This window comes from Toxotes jaculatrix, chromosome 17 (assembly GCF_017976425.1).
Source record: "Toxotes jaculatrix isolate fToxJac2 chromosome 17, fToxJac2.pri, whole genome shotgun sequence".
Taxonomy (NCBI): domain Eukaryota; kingdom Metazoa; phylum Chordata; class Actinopteri; family Toxotidae; genus Toxotes; species Toxotes jaculatrix.
The window spans coordinates 21,697,871-21,718,125 of NC_054410.1; the positions used below are offsets into that span (position 1 = coordinate 21,697,871).

A 20,255-nucleotide genomic window follows, 5' to 3' on the forward strand; every position below is an offset into this window, starting at 1 on the left:
GACTGTAGCACAGGAAACTAATCAGCTAAATGCATGTAGGTGGAATTTGTGTGGGTTTAAGAGCACTTCACATCAAGAGGTTTATCAGACATTAAAGAACAACGTACCTCTCTGTTGTCTGGGGTGGACAAGTGAACACAAACATGGTTGTGTATGTGTTAGGGTGTTGGAAGGATGATCCTGTCTGCAGATGGACTATGCATGTAAACAATTATGTATGTGGGGAAAGACATTTGGTGCTTTAAAGAAGGTCATGGGTTGGAGAGTTGCTGCATTAGGCAACAGAAACACAAACTGTGATTCCGTCACAGAGCAATCCTGTTACCATGTCGGCTGAAATCCTGACACCTGATGTTAGCAGTTGCTTGCTGTGTATTAGATGTTGACACAACAGCGTAAGTCATCTAACAGCTCATGACAACTCTAAAACCTTTTTTGTAACGTGGTTTTGTGGGAACATTAACTGTCACTAAGAGAAATTAACACTGTGGGTTCAAAGAAAATTGAAACAAACTGTGATTTCAGTCCTGTTACTTTAAAGAACAGGCTTAGATTAAAGTTACAACATATCTCAGTCAAAACATACTCCAAGTAAATATTACTGTGTTAAAATTCTTTTAATTTTTTGCACTTTTAATATGAGACATTCAAACATTTCAGCTTTGAAAATGCTGAACAAGATAAAACATCACGCATCGTGCAGTCGGGGGGGCCCGGGGCCGTCACCTGGAGGGCTGGATGGGTCACAGTGTTCGGGAACGGTGTGCAGATGGGAGCACCCTGGGAGGACTCGGCTGTAAGTGTTGAGCTCCGCAGCTGAGACAGACCTAACCCTGTTTTTTCACATCCACATCGAGCGCCGACCTCCATTTATCAAAGCCAAGTCTTGGCCTGGGCCAGTGACACACTGGGACTGCAGTTGTCATCTAGGCCATACATTATGTCAGTTAAAGCTGTTTTTTATTAGCTGGATGATAGATAGTTCTTTAATTGTTTTGTTATCTTTTTCTCCTCATGTGAGAAAACACGAGCTCGAACATGGGAACGCGTGGACTCTGCCTTTGCTATGTTTGGACAGAAAAACGGGAACGTTTTACAGAGCATGTGTGAGGATTGCTAATGTGGTGATATATAGAAGGTTGACAGAGCGGTGACGTGTATCCAGTTCTTGGGACGTGGTTTTAGTTAAACATGTAACATAGAAGGCTTTATGATAAATAAATAACTTAATCAGTGTGTGGCGTTGAATCTCTCAGGACCTACGGCGGGGAGGTTGCCGTGCTGTGTGCTCTGACACAAGTCAGAAGGTGAGAGGTGAAGGCTTATTTAAAGTGCTCTCTCCGATTTTAGGCAACGGTACCTTAGTTTATCATCAGGATATTTCAAAACACTTCAGTCTAATGCAGCAGTGCTTGATCCTTTTGGCTTGTGAACGCTTCAGTGGATTAATGTCTACCTGTGACCTGACATCATCGGGTTGCATGTGTCTATTATCAGGTTAACCACAGGCAAGGGCTGAGATATTAGACTACAAATCCCATTGTTTATCAAGGAAAAATGAAAAAACGTTTGCTGTCACCAGCTTCTTACAATATGAGGATTTGTTGCTTTCCTCTGTTCAGTTTCACAGCACACATTTTGATTTGTCACAGTGAGAAAAGCACAAGTGTTACTAATAACGACACAGATGGCTCTGTTCCATTCCAGTGTCTCAGCGAGCCACAACAGCGTGACAATGAGCACAATACCAGGACCCTGAAACTGAAGCGGCTACGTGCACTTTGAACATCATTCACTGTTTTATTTTCACCTGTGCTTTTCCTGCTGCTACGTGTTCTAAATGGCTGTGACAAAGGCCCACTGTTCACCAGCTGCTGAGCACAGGCCCACATGGTTAGTCACCAGCTGGTGAACACAGTGAAGCATTTAGCAGCTAAGAGTCAACATATTGTCCTCAGTTGCTGGTGGAGACCAAAGACATGGCTCAAAGAGTAAACATTGGATTTACATTCATCTGGTGGACACATACATTTCTCAGACTTAACAATAATTGACACTGCCTACAATACACACTGTAGTTCATTCATGCAAATACACAAAAAGTCACAAATTGCAGTAACATGAGTAATCAGTCATTTTTCAAAATCACCCATTTCAAAATGCTATCACCCATAACTGTATTTGCACTTGTTTCCTCCTGCTTCCAGTCCTTGTGCTAAGCTAAGCTAACAATATCCTATATCTGACATGAAATGGACATTGATCTTCTCATCTAACTGTGGGTTTGATGCACATGTAATTTTCAAATAGTTGGACTGCTCCTTTAAGGAGGTGCTCTGCACACTTTTTATTCTGTTTCCTTTTCCTTTTCTCTGTGCAGCCATAAACATGTTCATTTTCTTGTCATAGTTTGTATAAGGGTATATAAGTTTTTATTTTTCTCTGTAGGCAGCTCTGCAGCAGCTACCGGTGTGATGGGAAGCTGCAGAGCTGAAGCAGAGCACCGGGGCTGGACCCAGGCTTATTTGTCGTTTACAAGTTCAACTTTAACTCCAATGTTTTCCAGATGTTACAGATGTTATTACCACATTATTGCTGCTGGTAGAGCCCCAACTGTGAAACCAACCACAACAGGCCCAGCCTCAGTACTAGTGGTGGAAGTAGAGGAGTTTGACTCTGTGTTGTTTCTTTTGGCTACAGGCCACTGGGGCCTCTAAAGGCTTTAACTGATGTATTTAGGAAATCTGAGGCTCCAGCAAAGAAGTCGTGAGGGTTTTCAGTAGAATGTGTACACTTAGTGCATACACTCAGTGGTCAGTTTATTAGGAACACCAAAAATAATGCTGTCCAATAAGCCTGCAATAAATCCTCTCACATGAAGGTTATAATCAGTGTCTGTGTTAAAGAGCTGTTGATTCAGCTGTGCGATCATTTTGGAGGACGTAGTATGTGGTGCTGCTGAAATGCATTGCGTTACATTGACAGGTGTTCCTATTATTTTGTCCACCACATTCAAATTCAAAAAGAAAACGGCAGACACATCTCTTTCTATAATATAATATATATAATATAATGCAATACAGTTCAACAGCAGCACAAATTCTCATCAGAACAGGTGATTCACAGCTGCCTGTCAACATCAGACTTAAACCGCTCACAGCATCCACTGGGAGAAGGTCAAAGGTCAGCCACCAGGAGTCAGTGGACGAACAGAAAAAGATCAAGGAGAACATTCACATCCGACACCAGAGGCCATCTTTGATCAGGGACAGAGGGGACCATCCTCACCTGTTTAGATCTACCTGTTATCGTGCAACTTAAAATATGACCTTAGATCACATGATGACAACTAAACAACCTGAGGAAAACTGTGTGACGCAGTGAAGAGCTCCTTAAAAAGCTAGTAAGTGGAGCTTGAGTAAAGATTCATTTGACACATTATTATTGCAAAGGTGAGTGAGTGGCCAACCAGACAACCAGAATATACTAAGAACAAACAAACACATTAAGATAACTTTACAACTGTTGTTTCTCTGAGTTCATACTCCCCTCTCCTCTATTCTTCCATCTTCTTACTTTAAATCTACTGGGCCTGTATACTATTTAGAGGATTTGACATAAGTACTGAAACCTATGCAATAGATGCAGATTTGGTTTGTCAGAGTGAGTTTAGAGGATGCACTGGCAGTGTGGCCATCAGGAGAACTGGTCCACTACACACACACAAGGGATCAGTGGCTCAATGTGAAAACAGAGAGAGAGAAAGATGTAGTGATGATCAGCTCAGTTGAACAGGCTGTGCAGTCCTCTGTGGTTCTGTGTGGCCATTATCGCCCTCTCCCCACCCCAGCTAACTTTGGTTTGGTTTGGTTCCCACCTGCTTACCATGAATGTGGATTTGTATCTTTTATATATAGAGTGAAGCTGGCAGCAGTGAACTGTTGCGTACTTGATTAAATGAACAACAAAGTGTAAAAAACACAAATGCTTGCCTTACAAGCTGAGAGAAAAGAAGTTAAAATCCAGAAACATCCAAATGTTTCAAATAGTTGTTGTGCATCCAGCTGCAGTAACTCTGCAAACGACAGAGGAGGATCAAACCTAGTCCGAGTTTATTTAGCACAAACTACTCACAAAATCATCATAGAATCTGTAATTAATGTGTGTAAATAACAATTAGAGTACAACATCACAGCCTATATAGTGAATTTAACCTCTGTTTAATTCTTTCGTTCATTCGTTTCGTTTGAAGTGCGACAGGCAGTATGTGATTGTGTGTGTCCACATGGGTTGTGGTGGGTCAGTCTGAGTCAAAAGTCCCAGGCTGATTTTTATTTCCACTCCACCCCTGAGAAGATGGATATCAGTGTCATGACATCAGTCTCATATCAGTGTGTGAGGATGGAGCTGGAGCCAGGATGTGGTTAACCTAGCTCAGTATAAAGACTGGAAGCGGCTGGAAACAGCTAGCCTGAGTTAAAAGATGAACCTAGTCAGAGGTAGATAAGCCAACAGGAGGATGGGTTGGTGGACCACCATTGCCACCTCTGGGCCCTGCAGCGGTCATGTCATCCCTTTATCACACAGTTGATTAGTGCTACTAGTGTCTAGAAAGTAATATCTGTATTTTTTTTTTTTTTTTTAGTTAATCTTCCATTTAAACCATAGTGTTTTATAACGTATATACGTTATTATGGAGGTCGTGTGTATTTAGTTACATGACCTCCATAATAACGTATTCGTTATACAACACAGTGGATAATAAAATAACCGTTATTCGAACATTATCGACTGAAGTCATTTGAATGTGTGAAATTCAGTTTTACGAGCTTACACGAAGGGAACTGTCGCCTGTTGTGAATTCTGGGTAATGAAGTACTTCTGTGTTGTTGTTGTTGTTGTACACTCGTGCAGCTAGTTAGCTTTAGATGCTGGTTACTCTGAACGGCAGCGCAGTGGATGTCTAATGGAATGGAAGATGAATGGAAAGACGGTGATAGTGACCGGTGCCAACAGCGGCATAGGAAAAGCCACAGCAGCGGCCATAGTGAAGCTCCAGGGCCGTGTGATAATGGCCTGCCGGGACCTGAGCCGGGCTGAGGAGGCAGCTCGGGAGATCCGAGAGGAGACCGGTGCAGACAGTTCACAGCTTGTCCTCAAACAGCTGGATCTCGCCTCGCTGACATCTGTACACACTTTCTGTCAAGATATAATAAAGGTAGTTAGATGTCTGTTAGTCAGTAAGCAAAGTTTGCTTCCCTCGCCTGCATGAAAAGAACGTCAAACCAAACGTCATTCAAAATTTCTGAATTTTTGTAAATGTGACCTCTGTCGGGTAAAAATTCCACACTGCGCAAAATTCGGCGGCACATTTTCTGCTTGACAAAACCCCGTTCTTAAATTCGGCAAACATGTGATTCCACAAATATCGCGTATTTAATTATAATTTCAAATATATGCGGCTGCTGTTCCTTTCCTCTACGCACACAGACATCACGTGACTAGTACGGACGCGCTAACAAGCGCGACAGGAGGTTCATTTTTACCTGTTAGACGCTCCTGTTTATTATAGAGCCTACACCTGTTTTACACTGAATGCGCTTGATTTCTTTTTATTGAATTCTTTTTTTATTCACATGTGAATTGCTGTCCTAAAAGGGCTCATTTAGCAGATCATTAATCAATGATAAGTGAATGGATTTTACTCTCCATTGTGTCACTTTTTGTTAAAAGGAGGCCAGAAAATAGCAGTGTGTCAGAGTGTAATAACCAGTTGACTCTGCAGCCTCACATACAATAGCTTGTGACTGTTTGCAGAACCTCCATCTCAGTGCCTGTCTTGGTCACTACCCCCAAGTGTCCGTATGTGTGTGAGAAAGAATCTTCATCCTTTGAACATGCCATGAAAAGTCATGCTAAACAGTTGTATTATTGAGTTTTTATATTTTAGTATAATAATAGGTGCTGCTCGGTGGATTGTGTGAATGCAGAACACCACAACAAGTGCAGGTTTCCCTCTGAATCCAAAGCTCTGTCCTTACAGCTCGTATGGTTAAAGTACAAGCACCAGCCTTGTCTGTACATGTGTTTCATTATCTCTTCTGTGCTGCTGAACAGGAGGAGCCTCGGTTAGATGTGCTGATCAACAACGCCGGTGTCTACCAGTGTCCTTACACCAAAACAGAGGACGGCTTCGAGATGCAGTTCGGGGTCAACCATCTGGGTCATTTCCTGCTCACCCACCTGCTGCTGGACCTCCTGAAACGATCAGCTCCCAGCCGCATCGTGGTGGTCTCCTCCAAACTCTATAAGCACGGCCACATTAACTTTGAGGACCTGAACAGCGAGCATAGCTACGACAAGGCCTTTGCCTACAGCCGAAGCAAGCTAGCCAACCTGCTGTTCACCTGTGAGCTGGCCCGTCGACTGGAGGGCAGCGGAGTGACCGTGAACGCTCTGACTCCAGGCATAGTGAGGACTAATCTGGGGAGGCATGTTCACGTCCCACTGTTAGCTAAGCCCGTGTTTAACCTGCTCTCGCGGGCCTTGTTTAAGAGCCCAGAAGAAGGAGCTCAGACCTCGGTCTACCTGGCCTGCAGCCCAGATGTAGACGGCGTGCAGGGAAAGTGCTTTGCAGATTGTCGGCCTCAGGTTCTGCTGGACAAGGCCACAGACCGGGAAGTAGCCAGCAAACTGTGGGATATTAGTGAAGTGATGGTGGGCATAACCACGTGAGGTCTAAAACAAGTTCAAGCAGAGTTTTCAGATTGTAAAGGAATTTTTTTTTAATTAAAGGCCCTGAAAACACATGTTCTAACTGAGCTCCTTCCTGTGAGTGATGGTTTCCTTCATGACCATAATAATTTGTTCATCATCATAATGGCTTCCCTCAGCGTTTATGCAGTGTCTCTGTCCAGTGTCGCCCTCTGTTGCACCTCGCCAAGTGGAACATCACCTGCTGGAGGCTGTAAAATCTCACCAGGTTCATAATGAATGGAGTGTGATTAAAGACGCATTATGTGTTAACGCTTTCTTATTAATTACTGATGGTCGTATAGTTTCCAATGAACATCAGCCTTTCACTGGAGAGATGGCAGGTGTAGGTAAATGTTGTATCACAGTCTGACTCTCATTGATGTTAACAGCACATGTTTGTAACACAGTGTTATGATGGTTCCCAAAGTATTGTTTTTTCCAAAATCCCTCTAAACTTTTATTTTAATCTCTTTTTTGCGTTGCACAACATAAAAAACAAAACACCGGAGTCCCGTGGATAATGTAACCCGACTGTAGATTTGGGTTCTGATATTGAAACAATAGGTGGTCTCTCCTCAGAAGCTTTTCCTTTGTATCCAGATTCAGCTGATAAGAAGTCATTTACAGTAAAAAAGATCACTGCTCACACGTAGCACACGTTGTAACTTCCTCCCTATCACTCCGTTGATACCGTACACTGGATGTTGGATTGCAGCGGGGCCACTGAAACCCATGAAGAAAAATCAGGTTTCTTCACGGGTTAGTTAGGCTTCAATCAGCCAATGCCGGTTGCTCTGAGAGCAGTCATTAGCTGGCAGTGTTTTCCTCTCTCCGCTCACGCTGAACAGATAGAGCTCTCCTCCCCATACGTGAAGTGGTAGTGAGACCCCCAGGAAACGTAATGATTTTCCCACCTGTATTCTTCATTAGGACATTTTCTGGATCATTTATAGAGAGCTGGAGCACGAGGTGGAAACACAGAGGCAGCCACTTTATCAAATCCATCTCACACAAAATGCTCCTGGGGCATTTTAATGGCAGTTCCATACTATTTATTTTGCAAATAACTCCCAATTAGCGCAATTACGGAATTTAATGTTCTTAATCGGCGCAGTAATATTGATAGGTACCGCAGTGCTGGTATAGATGTGAGGCCCTCACTCGGGCTGTTTATGCTTCGAGGGCCAACACACGATGGTTCAATTAAAAGTGCATTAAGTCTGTCTTTTCCTCAGCTTCTGTTGGACTTTGCTCGCTGTGCTCACGGCCTCCAGCAAAATCAGCTCATACGTCGAAACAAGAACAAAGTGTTCCACCACCCCTGCTTTACACAGGGACACGAAACGGATCAACTGCTGTCGGATGGGTTCAGGTTTTCAGGTTCAGACATTCATGTTGTGGTGAACTTTTCCTCGAGCTCCAGTTTATTGTCCAGATGAACACCCAGGAACTTATAAGAAGTCACTATTCCTACATCTTTCCCACTAATACAGACAGGGGAGGGCGGGGACTGACTCCTACTAAAGTCCACCACCATCTCCTTTGTCTTGGCCACGTTCAGCTGCAGGTGATTCTCCCCACACCACCTGACAAAACTCTCCACAAGGCCCCTGTACTCATCCTCCCGTCCTCTCTCCACACACCCGACTATGGCTGTGTCATCCGAGTACTTCTGGAGGTGATATAACTCAGAAGAGTACTGGAAGTCAGCCATGTAGGTGGTGAATAGAAAGGGAGACAGCACAGTTCCTTGAGGAGCCCCCGGTGTTGCTCGTCAGGAGGTCAGACACACAGCTCTGCAGCCTCACAAACTGTGGTCGACCTGTCCTCAATCCATGAGACAATATAAAGTAAAAAAAAAAAAAGCACTATCATTAAATCCTTCCTGCACACTGGCTGGCTTTTGCGGTCTCCACGCTCAAGTTGAGATAACCCTGATGACATCACTATGACATCATCAGGGTTATTTTGACAAGGCTTCTCCAGAGACACAGAGGACATAATACAGCTGTTTTCACAGGCTGAGTAGTGCTCCTCATGATTAGTTGACTACCCTACATGTGTAAAAAAAAAAAAAAATACTCACTCAGTCAGTTTATTAGGAACACCTAGCTAAAACGAATGCGGTCCAATACAACAGGCCTGCTCTAAATCCTCTGTCATGAAGTAAAGCTGTGTGTTAAAGATGTGCTGACAGGTGTTCCTATTATTTTGTTCACGCCATTCAAAGCAATGAGGGCAGACTAAACAACAGATGCACTTTGTATGATACAGTGCAGTTCAAAACCAACATGATGCAATCCCTTAGAGAGGAGACGTGTCTCTCTCTCAGAGTTGCTGGAACTACAAACACACTCAGTCCACTCACAGTTGAAGCTGCTGCAAAGTGCTGCTATTTTTTTGTGAAAAAAAAAAATCTTTAGCTTAAGAAGTAGTCTTAAACAGCCACCAGTTATTTGACCTCTAAATCCATGTGGTCATTCTGACCTGGGCTGTTTTTGTGCGGTAACGTCCGTCATCGTTTCTGCCTGTTTTGGGGGTAGAAGTTACCTCGCAAAGCCTTCGCCGTGGTAATAACATCCACCCAGAGAGAGAGCGAGAGAGAGCGAGCCCAGCACATGAAGCTGCTCCACAGCCTATTGCACCCTAATGACACGAGCTGGGATAACCTTACATCACAGCTGATGTTAGACACGATGGTGCAACCGAGGCCACAACAGTCTACAAGCAACGCAATTAGAGAGGGTGATGAAAATCTTGAAAGAATGCGTGGAAAGGCTATAGTTTTACATATCAAGATGTCAGGGTTAATAGTTTCATGCTATAACCCCCCCAGATAGAGCTGTAGCCCTGCACGAGCACAGTTCTCTGGAGAGCAGTTGTGATAAAGACGGAAGGAGCTGCAGCTGAAGAGCATGACATTAAATAATAGTGAATAGTTTAAATGTGGTCTCAGGAACGCAGAATATCTACGGTGTCTCTTAACGAGGGTGTCTACAGAGGATGTATATGATACATGTCAGATATATGATGGATCTCATTCCTAAAGTCAAGGGAACAATGACTCTACAGTGAAGGTATTGAAACAGTGAGCAGTGATCGAGAAATTACTCAACTGTAGAAAAAATGTTCGTCAGTGTCCTGATGAACCGTCCTTAAATATATGGTGTGATAGATATTAAAATACTGTGAAAGCCTGCGTGACACTGACTAAGAGCTCAGCTCTGGAAATCATCACTTGACTGGTGGTGAAAGTGAGTGACGGGCTTCTGGCAGCTGGATGCTGTTTCTGTCTTTAACAGTCTGTCTTTATTACAGCTTTACACGTGGTCTCAAAGATCCAGTCAAGATTCAAGACTCTTAAGTTGCCATTGTCATTTCAGTGCAGCTGTTTTGGGATTTGGTTTAGTAAGCTCGCATAAATCAAAATAGAAACACGAGGACGTCACGTCAAGAAAGATCTGCACAAGGAAAAATGAAAGAGCAGAGCTAACCCCGCCATCGTTACCAACCCCTGATGAAGGCCCTGTCCCCCACCTGCTCAGGTGGAGATGCCCAGGACCATTCATGGTGACTATCTTAGTATAAAGGATATTTTTTTCCCCCTTTATCTCTTCTGCTGTAGGTTCTAGGGATCATTTCAGGCCAATGTGGAGAAGAAGCAGCCAAAAACTCTCTCTCAACTTACATATGACAAAAGTCAAACAAGAAAAAAAAAATCCAAATCTATTCTATAAATTATCAGGTTTTCAGCTGCTACACTGGATTTTTTTTCAATGAATTATTAGAGGCACTAGTAGGTCTTGGCTCCTTACCTTTTCTACTTCCACCAGGAATTCTTTATCTGTGTCTTTCACCTTCTTTCCTAACACCAGCTGGAGCAGCACCAAGGCTACGCCAGGCTGAAGTAGAGCAGCCTGAGTGTTTAGTTTGGCACATGTCTCTGAACATCCAAATGTGTTCTGTGCTGTGCTGTGGCCTTAGACCACCATGCTGAACTTCTCAACTCTCCCCGACATCTATAACAGATTGCTGTAAGCCGTCCTACCTTGTTTTGTTTTTGTTTTTTTTAACATATAATAATCACAAAGTTGAGATTTTGAAGCAGAGTAATTGTTGAGTGATAATGTACATGTTTGGATTTGCACAGAAAGACGTTATTTCTTTTCACACAGTCAGGCGGTAGACTCGAGCGGATTCACTGGTTCACTGACAGTGCAGCCACACACACACGCGCACACACACGCGCACACACACACACACAATGAACATCTTTATTAGTTCAGTTGATTTTGAAACACAGTTAAAGATCTATTGAATGTTGTGTAACTGTGTGACAGTGGTTAGTGGTCTAATTATTATTTTTCTGAAGTATTAAAGGTACTCGTCACAGTACAGATGCTTTACAGGTCTATATTCATTTATATCCCAAGCAAGGACTTGTGTGAAAGTCTGTGTGTTTTTATGATGTTGCTGACACTGTGAACCAGTAGCTAAACTTTTAGAAATAGTGGGGTTGTTACATTTAGTCAGTTTTTTTTTTCTTGAGGATTCAAAATATAGACCTCAAGAGCAGGAGTATAGTAAAACACCATCTTTTATTATGACCAGGATATGAATGAATAAAAGTTGGCACAGGGCAGACGGTATTCCAGGAGACAGGTAGATAACGGGGCATGGGAGTCTAAAGGAGAATGGAGCAGCCTGAGAGCCGTGGGGAAAAAAATCCTCCAGGTGGATCTTGGTGGCAGGTGTAGATGGACCCGAGACACAGGTGAGAGACTAGCAGTTAACTCCAGGAAGCAGGGAAAGGTCCCTGCAGTTCCTTACATAAAAATACAGAGGACATGAACTCAGTGTCCTCAGTGGTAGCTACAGCCCCGATAGTGTGGCCATTAAAGTGAAGTTCACATGAAAACCCCATACTATCAGCCCCAGTTTGTTCCATGACTAAAGTCTGTACAACTGATGCAACCCTTCCGGAAAATCCTCTGTGCTCATCTCAGCATTAAGACAGGCGGGCTGCAGAGGCAGGAAGTCAGCTAATTCCAAGCATCACTGATCCACGCTGCATCCTCTGGAAAACCAACATGAAGACTTTATAAAACTGCTGCAGGGGAACACGGAGTTTAAAGCAGATGAAGCACGTTTAACTTGCAGCAGATTGTTGGGGTCGTCATGCGGAGCGCTCCGGTTAATGATGGTTCGCAGTGCACTGGGCGGAGAGAGAGAGAGAGAGCCCCGTCAGCCTGCTCTCTGTGCTGAATGAAAGGTGAGCAGCAGCGAGTCTCTGAGAGGAGAGAGCCCATAAATCATCTGGAAGAGTTTAGTGTAAAGTAGCGAGTAGAGAGTTTCGCGGGGGCCCAGGGAGCGCTTGTCTCCAGCCTACTGCTTGGCCAGGGGGGGATTTGTTTGCTTTAACCAGACCAGTCAGGAGAAGAAAGACCGGGCCTGCTCCTCACAGTCCCACCGTGGGACTGTCCGTCCCTTTCCCTCCTCTTTCTGTCAAACATACACACATGTTCCCTCACATATATTCACTCTGTAGGGGGGGGGGTGGTGTATGGTGCTCACCACCATACAATAACTATTATATACTATGCTAAACTTTGTTCACCCTATTAAGCCTCTCTTTTTGCAGATATCAGACCTTGCAAACACTTTTTGGAGGCAGTTGAGTCTTTTTATTTGCTTATTCTTTACAGTTCACTTCAACACAACATGTTTAAGATCAAGCCACAGATTTTCACTGCTGTGAAAGTCAGGGGATGCATCAGATTCTGTTTGTTGAGAAAGTTCATGGTGGATGGTGAGGTATGTTTTAGATCATTGTCCTGTTGTAGAAGCCAGCCTCTTTTTCTGTTTCTGCATCCAGACTCTGCTGATATTTAGTGGAATCCATTCTTCCCTCTATCTGCACAGTGTTTCCTGTGCCACTGGCTGACACACAGCCCCAAAGAAGAACATTTCCAGCTCCATGCTTAACAGTTGGCAAAGGTGCTCTTTTTTTTTTTTTTTTTTTTTCCATCTGTCCACAGCACTTGTTTCCACTATGACTCTGGCTTATCCAGATGTTGCTTTGCAGGCTTCAGAGCTTGACTTGTGTGATGAGGACACAGGTAAGGTTTCCTTCTGATGACTCTCCCGTGTAGACCGTGTTTGTCCAAGCAACACTGCACACTGGAACAGACACTTGTACGTCAGCTAAAACCTTCCTACAGCTCCTCTGCAGTCATATGGTGGGTTCTGCTTTACTTTTTGTGTCCAGCAGACCTGCAGCTTTAACTCACGTTTTTTTTAAGTTCATGAAATAACAGTGCATTAGCATCTGAAGGATTTTTGCTCCAAGGATTGTGTTTACTTTGAACTTATGGATATGCCGTTTTCTTTTCTCTGGTTCTCTGGGCTGTGGATATAAGATCAAGCATGTTCTGTGTTTCCTCTGTTATAAGGCCTTAAGCAGAATTAGCCTATTAAAGGGTATGTTGTGGTTTAAGTTGGGGCCATGCTTGAGGTTAGGCTCTGCCAATCCCACCACAGGGTTACAAACTGAGAGGAAGCTCTCTCTGAGAGTTCAGGGCAAGAGAGTACTCTGTGAAGTACTTCAACATTGAAGTTCACAGCTGTTCCAGAAACTGTTTTGGATTTGACTTTTAAAACACAGATCCAGGACCACCATGCGACACATCACTGTCCTGCAATGCTATCTTCCAAAAGTCAGATGTTGCAGTGGCTGAGCAGTTCATAACATTCTCAATAACTTACAGGGTGACCTTTTGTTACTTTGCACCTGCTAAACGTTGTTTCTTCCCACACCATGGGTTGTTAGGAAGCCTGCAAATCCACAGAATTTGTATTTGAACTTTCTTCCTGTTCCAGATTTTGTGAGTTGCTCGGTGTCAAAGTTCTGGGAGACGGCAATGGAAAAGGGCTAAAAATGATAGGGGCAATAAGAGGGCAATAATCATAATAATAATAATAGCTAGTTGGGATGCTGATAGTATCTTGAATGGAATTACATAAAACACCATAATCTTTCACTAACCCCAACCAAGTCTTTTCCTCTTCTTACAAAAATATAGAAGCTCTCTAACGCATTATGTGTAAGCACTGTTCATATGCTCTTGACAGAAACACTCCCTCTTGTGGCCAACAGTGGTAACAGCACCTTCTTGACTTTTCTCTCACGCAGTGAGAGTTTAATAAATCTGACCCACCCAGTGTTTCCAACCTGTCTGATTAAAGGGTCTCTGGCTGCCACAACAAACATCCTGATTAAGATTATGAGCGTCGGGAGTAAATAAAGGATTAGAATTGAGGGTATTTTAAGGACTTTCATTGACACTTATAAAAAAATAACTAAATTAATAAAAACACTCTTCCACTCATCCCCCAGCGCAGCAGCATTAGTAAATGGGCAGTGCTGTGGTGTTTCTGTCTGAGTCACTGTGACAGAGCTCAGAACTCAGTCTCTGTGCCACCGCCATCTCTCACACAGAACAGAAAGACAAAGCAGAGGGAGACCATGGTCTTGGTATTTGTCCCCTCAGAGGTTGACCCCCACCCCGTCCAGCTTGTGCCTGAACCTGAGGGACTGGATCCACCTGACTGATTGGACCTGTACCCTTAGAAGTTAGCTGTTGTTAATATCACAGAGCACTTTGTTGACACCCCGTCCCCACCCACTCCTCTCCCGCCCGGTTCCCCCACTCTTAAAGCAAGTTGTCTGCAGAACATCACTGACTCTACAGTTGTCAGAGTCTGCTCAGACCCCCATACATCATGGACGCTGTGTGAAAAATGAGTTCCTTTTATTCCACTGAATGCTCCACAGGTCTGTGGACTGTTTTAACATTCTCCTTTTTGTTCATATTCACACTCCTGCGGTTGATTCTTCTTCTAAACTTTAAAGCTTAGAGCATTACAACAGTTGGACTGACACAGCAAAGTCTCTGCAGCAGGCAAAATGGAAACATAACAACTGTCTATCAAATGTCTATCAAATGTCCATACAGTTCCTCAGTTCATCACACTGCTGAACATGTTGGATGTAATAGTAATCTGTACTCATTCAGCCAGTGATAATAACGTTACATCTTAAAACTGTGATGCTGTGGCTCCCTCTACTGTAATAAGAGGGAATTTTGACTTTATAGCTTCAAGTAACTGAATGTAAAGAGGATGCTGTCATTTAATTCCTCTGAAAACTGAGTGAACTTATTTATCACTTTATTCATGAGACAGATGAAACTCTCAAAACAGAATACAAAACACTTCAGATTACTGTCCCACCCCCATCCACAGCCACAGCTACCTCATCATTCTTCTAAACTGGAAAGATCTTGATCCAGTCCATTTTTCATGGTGGAGGACGCAGCAGACACTTTGGAAATTCTTTATTCATCAACATTTTTGCAGACAGAATAAATAACATACAGTTACATATCCAAGTATTAAATATAAAGACCATTAATAATTAGTAAACCAAAATCTACATAGAACAGAGATGAAATCAAACCATTCATACATAGATAAAAAAAATAAAGGCTAAAATATTTCAGCCTCATTTTTAAGATCATTGAGGTCATGTGGATTTTTGGTTCTCAATGATTTCTAATGATTTCTGAGATCCATCGTGGAGCCGCCGCTCTGTAAGATGCGATCATCCACCCACTGCCCCTTAAATGCTTCACCTAAACACAGAAATAACAGTGAGAAACATTCTCCCTTTTAACTTTGCTGGTAAATTAAGATAAAAACAAAAGATTGTTGCTTGAATAATAAAAGATTTCCCTCTGGGCTGTGTCTGCTGATGGTTAAAATACGGTGAGCAGTACAAAAAGCCCATAGAGCAGGGCACATGGGTATGCCACCAGCAGCTGCTGGCCCTCCATGGCGAGGGTGGAGATGAAGATCTTGGAGGCAGAGAGACTACACCAACAAATCACCAACAAGGCCAGAACTGTACCCAGGATGCCTCTGTGAAAACAAACAAGGTGCGGTTGGAAACTGTGGAAAAGTTAATTATGGGACCTTCAGATTCTCAAGGTCACAAATAACCTATCATGCTCAACTTTTGAGTTTTAACATCCAACAAGTAAGAAACAGAGACTGAAGTGATACACAACCAGTGAATGGACTTACTGCAAAGAGTAGAAGACAGCAAATGCAGAGAGGGCCACGATGGGCAGGAGGCAGTAGCCCAGGACACTGGCCACGCAGCCGTAAGACACCGGCAGGGAACTCATCAGACTCAGCAGAATGTACATCCCAATACAGGCTGTGGCACTGATCCCATATACATAACCAAAGTGAGCTTTACCTGCCTGAACATATGAGAGTAACAAAAAAAAAAAAAAAAAAAAGAAACTCCTGTGGATTGCTGTACATATTTTACATCAGTGGATGCTGATGGGGTCCTAGTAATAGTCATGTACTTGGTTGAGAAAGGCAGTACCGTGCTAGTTGCTCACCATCATTAAACAGACCCCCAGTGTGATGCAGAAGACGATAGGACCTGTCAGGTCGGTCTCGTTCATGATGCTGCCATCTGCAGGTTTAAAGGGGTTCAGCACTGTCAGCGTCTTCTGCCAGATGTGATCAAAACTGATGCCAAGTTCTAGACAATGAACAGACGGGGGGGGTTGCTCAATTCACACAAAGTAAATATTTGAAAATTCAATCTTTGTGATCTATTTACAGGCACTGCAACAAAAGGTTCTCCTGATCATCATTGTCAGTAGAGTGAAGTCCCAGCACCATGTGGCTTTTATTTGGAGTGTGACTACAGACATGTTGGTCTCACTGATTAGCTGGTTTCCCCAGATGCATCCTGGGTAAACACATCTGATCTCAATATAAGAGAACACTGCTTAACTAGATTTCAGCTAATTCACAGTAGTAGAAGAAAACAATTTGTCAAGCATATAGTCCGAAAAGAAAAGAAAAGAAAAGAAAAGAAAAGAAAAGAAAAGAAAAGAAAAAGAATCATTTTACCCTCAAGAAGAGGAGGTTCCTCTTCAGGAGAATCTGTTCCCACACTCCCACAAGGCATTGCAGGTTGGTAGAACTGTCCAGTATACTGCTGGTCCATGGAAGGATCCACAGCACCCGGCATGAAAGCCTGCGCTCCACTGAAAACAGCACAACGTTCACATAAACCCACAATCAAAGAGAGATCATGCTTTTCAGTATACAGTGATCAGTTTTGTTAAAGGGTTAAAGAGTTTGTTTTGTTTCTCACAAAAACACACTGTGTGTATCTGTGTGTAGCTTTGCAAACACGCTGAGGGCATTTCCCTTCATCATCTTCTTAAAAGTCTGAAACCTGCATGTTTACCAGCTCGCAGTTCTTTCATCCACAGGGAAGCTCTGTGGATGAAAGGAGGTAGGTGAAAGGCACAGTCTTCAGCGATCCTCAGGAGGCTGAACACTTACTCGTCATAATAGTCGGGGCTTGTTGAATCGTAGCTATGCCACACAGTGTGACCCTGGTCATCTGTGTAATATCCTGTCTGGTAGAAGTCCTGCTCAAGCTGCTGGAAGTCGCCCATGCTGATCAGAAGAAGAAAGTCAGGACAACATTAAAACACAATGCAACTGTTCACCAGAGACAGACATGGAGTACAGCTCCGTTTGTGCTGAGAGGAAAACAGAGAGGCCAGTGGCTTTGATATCACCTTCAAGTTCATCAGCTCACTGACTGTGTCGTTAAACACAAAGTATCTAAGTTTTGTGGCCCCTCTGAAAATTTTACTTACATTGTTAATTATGGTTTTTTTTTTTTTTTTGTTTTTTTTTTGATAATTATTAGTTATTTTACTGGCAAGAAAAACAATTTCCAAGCTAATTTCCCAGCAGGAAACAGGTGGAACAAAAAATACTCTTTTGTAGAAGACGTAATTGAGACACCAGAAGTAACAGAGAAAAAAAAAACGTCTATATTTCCCAGTTGCTTTAAAGCTGAACATCCTATAACCACCAAAATACACTGCACACAGTGTCTGCTAGGCCACTTCATGTGTTTACGAAAGACAGGTTGGGAATTTGTTACCCAGGCTAGAGACCATTTTAGCAAGCTGGCACTAACCAGCATCACATCTCTTTGCAGAGGCTTTTGTTCACTTACTAAGTTTTTTTTTAATGTTTATTTTAACTCATCGTGGAGTCCGGTTGTACCACACCAGTGTAAGGATCACTCAAACAAACACTAGAGAGAGTTATGCAAATCATTTCAAATCTACCAAGAGCCACACTGACAGCTAAGTTAAATTTAACAAAGCCAAAGATAACGGATAGAAAAATTATTGATGCACCATCACTGTAAAGTCAGAACACTTTGACTTTCCTGGGTTTTGTCAGTCTCAGTTTTCTTGTGTTGTGTTTTTAGTGGACCATCTTGATCAGGTAGAAAAAAGGAGTAGAAAAGGGAAGAAAGGTGGGGGGAAAAAAACAAAGTTAGGTTTTAACTGTTAATTTCTTTAAATAACAACCAGTGACTGTAGAGGCTCAAAACTTTGGCTGGAGAAGCTTCATCCTCAGTGGAATCAGTTCCCACATATAGATAAGACAGAAACTCTAAGCACTAGAGTAGTTCAACCTTTTAGTCGCAGTTAAACATTTTATCATGAAACCACCTTAAATAAGCTGATGTTTTAGAGTCAGCTTTTCCTTGCTGTGAGCAATTGAACATGGTGAGGACCTGCTTTGAGTTTAGACTTGCCCTGTGGCCGTCCATGGAGGCAGGCCTACAAAGAATGAGGAAGCACAACGTGCAGTGTAAGCACTTTATCTCCCTTTAATGATGACTTTGTCCCAGCAAGTATTACAATGCAGTGCGGCAAATAATGTCTATGACTCACAAGTCGTTCCATTTCACTTAGATTTCAACCCACATTTCCCCACCAGTCATGTCTGCCTCCCAGTTTGGGAAAAGCTGATCATCAGGGTAACTGTCAGAAAATGTTCTTTGCATTATTATGCAAAATAGGTATGAGTTTAACAAAGTGGAAAACTATATTATCCAAGTATTCATAACTAACAGCATACAGGCCTGCAGCCCACACAACAACCTCATATCTCCTCAGTAAACTCACCTGACTAGAAGGCTTCCTCCAAACCACTTCACAGAGTGCTGTGTGGTCAGGGCAGAGGACATGTGAAGCCCAGTCTGTGAGGATATTCTATTAACAGTTGGTTATATTTAGACTTGGTCTCAGGGACGTGACAACTGCTTTCTACAAACCCAAACAGCAAGACAGCTGTCTATGCTTGATGTTTCTTTTCTGTTTAAAACAACAGGCAGTGTCAAATGCATGTACAAATATACTATGTACAATATACAAAATGTATATGGTTGTTCACAGAGATGTTCTTCACATTGCCCTTTTTTTTCTGTAGGGTTGCATTGCTGTGCAAGTGTAACCACAGCCTCATTCAGGGGCAGAGTGGGAATTTGGACTCAGACTGACCCACCACAAACCATCATGATCACATTCAGCCTGTGTCTTTACATGACGATTTGTAGAACAGTACATGAAATAGATACAGCTTCACACGAATTAGATTTATTTTTTGATGTTAACGTCTAATTTGTCCCTTACACAGCTTGTTCAACAGTTCTGGTGTTATTTTTCACTTTCCATTCTCTTTAACAGAGTTTAGGCTGTAGAGTGTGAGACAGCAGGACAGTGCTAACAGCACCAGGAATGATACTTGAAAGATTCGGCCACATGTTACCACCAGTGTGAACTGACAGTCAAACAAAGAACACAGTGAAGGACTGGTGTTCTTATAGTGCCAGGTGTGGTTGATTAGGTGATTTGTCACAGGTGAGCAGGAGGTCTGGAGTGAATCAGAGAGGAGGTCGACCACACCCAGACCTAGACACACACACACACACACAAACAAACAAACAGGACAAATGAAACACACTGAACTGTGGACAAAGTAACACGCTTATACAAGTGAACATTTAAACAAAAAAAGTTGATTATAACAGCTGATAACTTCTGCTGACAAAATATACACAGGTGCAGTACATTTCTGTTAATACTGTGAGTTGGCAGAGCAATAGTAAAAGTCTTACATTATTTAATGTAACAAAACACCGCTTCTAAATGTCATAGACTATTATTGAATAAGTCTACCACTAACATTATAATACCTTCATTCATTTGACCTGTAGAGGTCCGTTTTTCTGGCCAAGTTTAAGCAGAAGTTGACCTTTCTATCAAACTGATTCATAATGAAAAACACACTATGACTACACCTCCTACAGCTGTTAAAGAAGAAACAAACATGTCTGTCATCATGTTTGATACAATCAAATCTTGTTTAACATTATGAAGATCGCAAACACGGGTCTCCAACTGAATTAATATGAAATAATTTAACTTAATTACATTAACTGTAATGTGTTAAATAAAATGAATGTTAGACATTTGAAAAAAAAAATGTCTGTTTTACACATTTCTTGTTAAAAAAAACTCTCAATTAAA

At 42.6% G+C, this 20,255-nt stretch overlaps 2 protein-coding genes across 2 annotated transcripts; one reads left to right on the plus strand and one right to left on the minus strand.

Moving 5' to 3' along the window:
* Window positions 1-4,869: 4,869 nt before the first annotated feature.
* Window positions 4,870-6,800, plus strand: LOC121197129 (retinol dehydrogenase 14-like). The gene is made up of 2 exons (XM_041060550.1): window positions 4,870-5,218; window positions 6,118-6,800. The coding sequence occupies exons 1-2, from the start codon at window positions 4,967-4,969 to the stop codon at window positions 6,733-6,735; spliced, it is 870 nt and encodes a 289-aa protein (XP_040916484.1). The 5' UTR covers window positions 4,870-4,966; the 3' UTR covers window positions 6,736-6,800.
* An 8,337-nt stretch (window positions 6,801-15,137) lies between these two features.
* Window positions 15,138-18,921, minus strand: zgc:123321 (uncharacterized protein LOC559912 homolog). Its single transcript, XM_041060555.1, has 6 exons — window positions 18,852-18,921; window positions 17,194-17,310; window positions 16,753-16,889; window positions 16,230-16,375; window positions 15,901-16,082; window positions 15,138-15,735 (listed from the first exon to the last, which is right to left on the minus strand). Exons 1-6 carry the CDS (start codon window positions 18,911-18,913, stop codon window positions 15,573-15,575), a joined length of 807 nt encoding a protein of 268 aa, XP_040916489.1. The 5' UTR covers window positions 18,914-18,921; the 3' UTR covers window positions 15,138-15,572.
* Window positions 18,922-20,255: the final 1,334 nt, after the last annotated feature.

Excerpts from the sequence above, each read along its gene's own strand:
- LOC121197129 (XM_041060550.1), top strand. The coding sequence starts at position 4,967 with ATGGAATGGAAGATGAATGGAAAGACGGTGATAGTGACCGGTGCCAAC. Across the intron at positions 5,219-6,117 it reads TCTGTCAAGATATAATAAAG|GAGGAGCCTCGGTTAGATGT; the intron begins GTAGTTAGATGT and ends GCTGCTGAACAG.
- zgc:123321 (XM_041060555.1), bottom strand. The coding sequence starts at position 18,913 with ATGTCCTCTGCCCTGACCACACAGCACTCTGTGAAGTGGTTTGGAGGA. Across the intron at positions 17,311-18,851 it reads GGAGGAAGCCTTCTAGTCAG|CATGGGCGACTTCCAGCAGC; the intron begins GTGAGTTTACTG and ends TCTTCTGATCAG. Across the intron at positions 16,890-17,193 it reads AGCCCCGACTATTATGACGA|TGGAGCGCAGGCTTTCATGC; the intron begins GTAAGTGTTCAG and ends TGCTGTTTTCAG.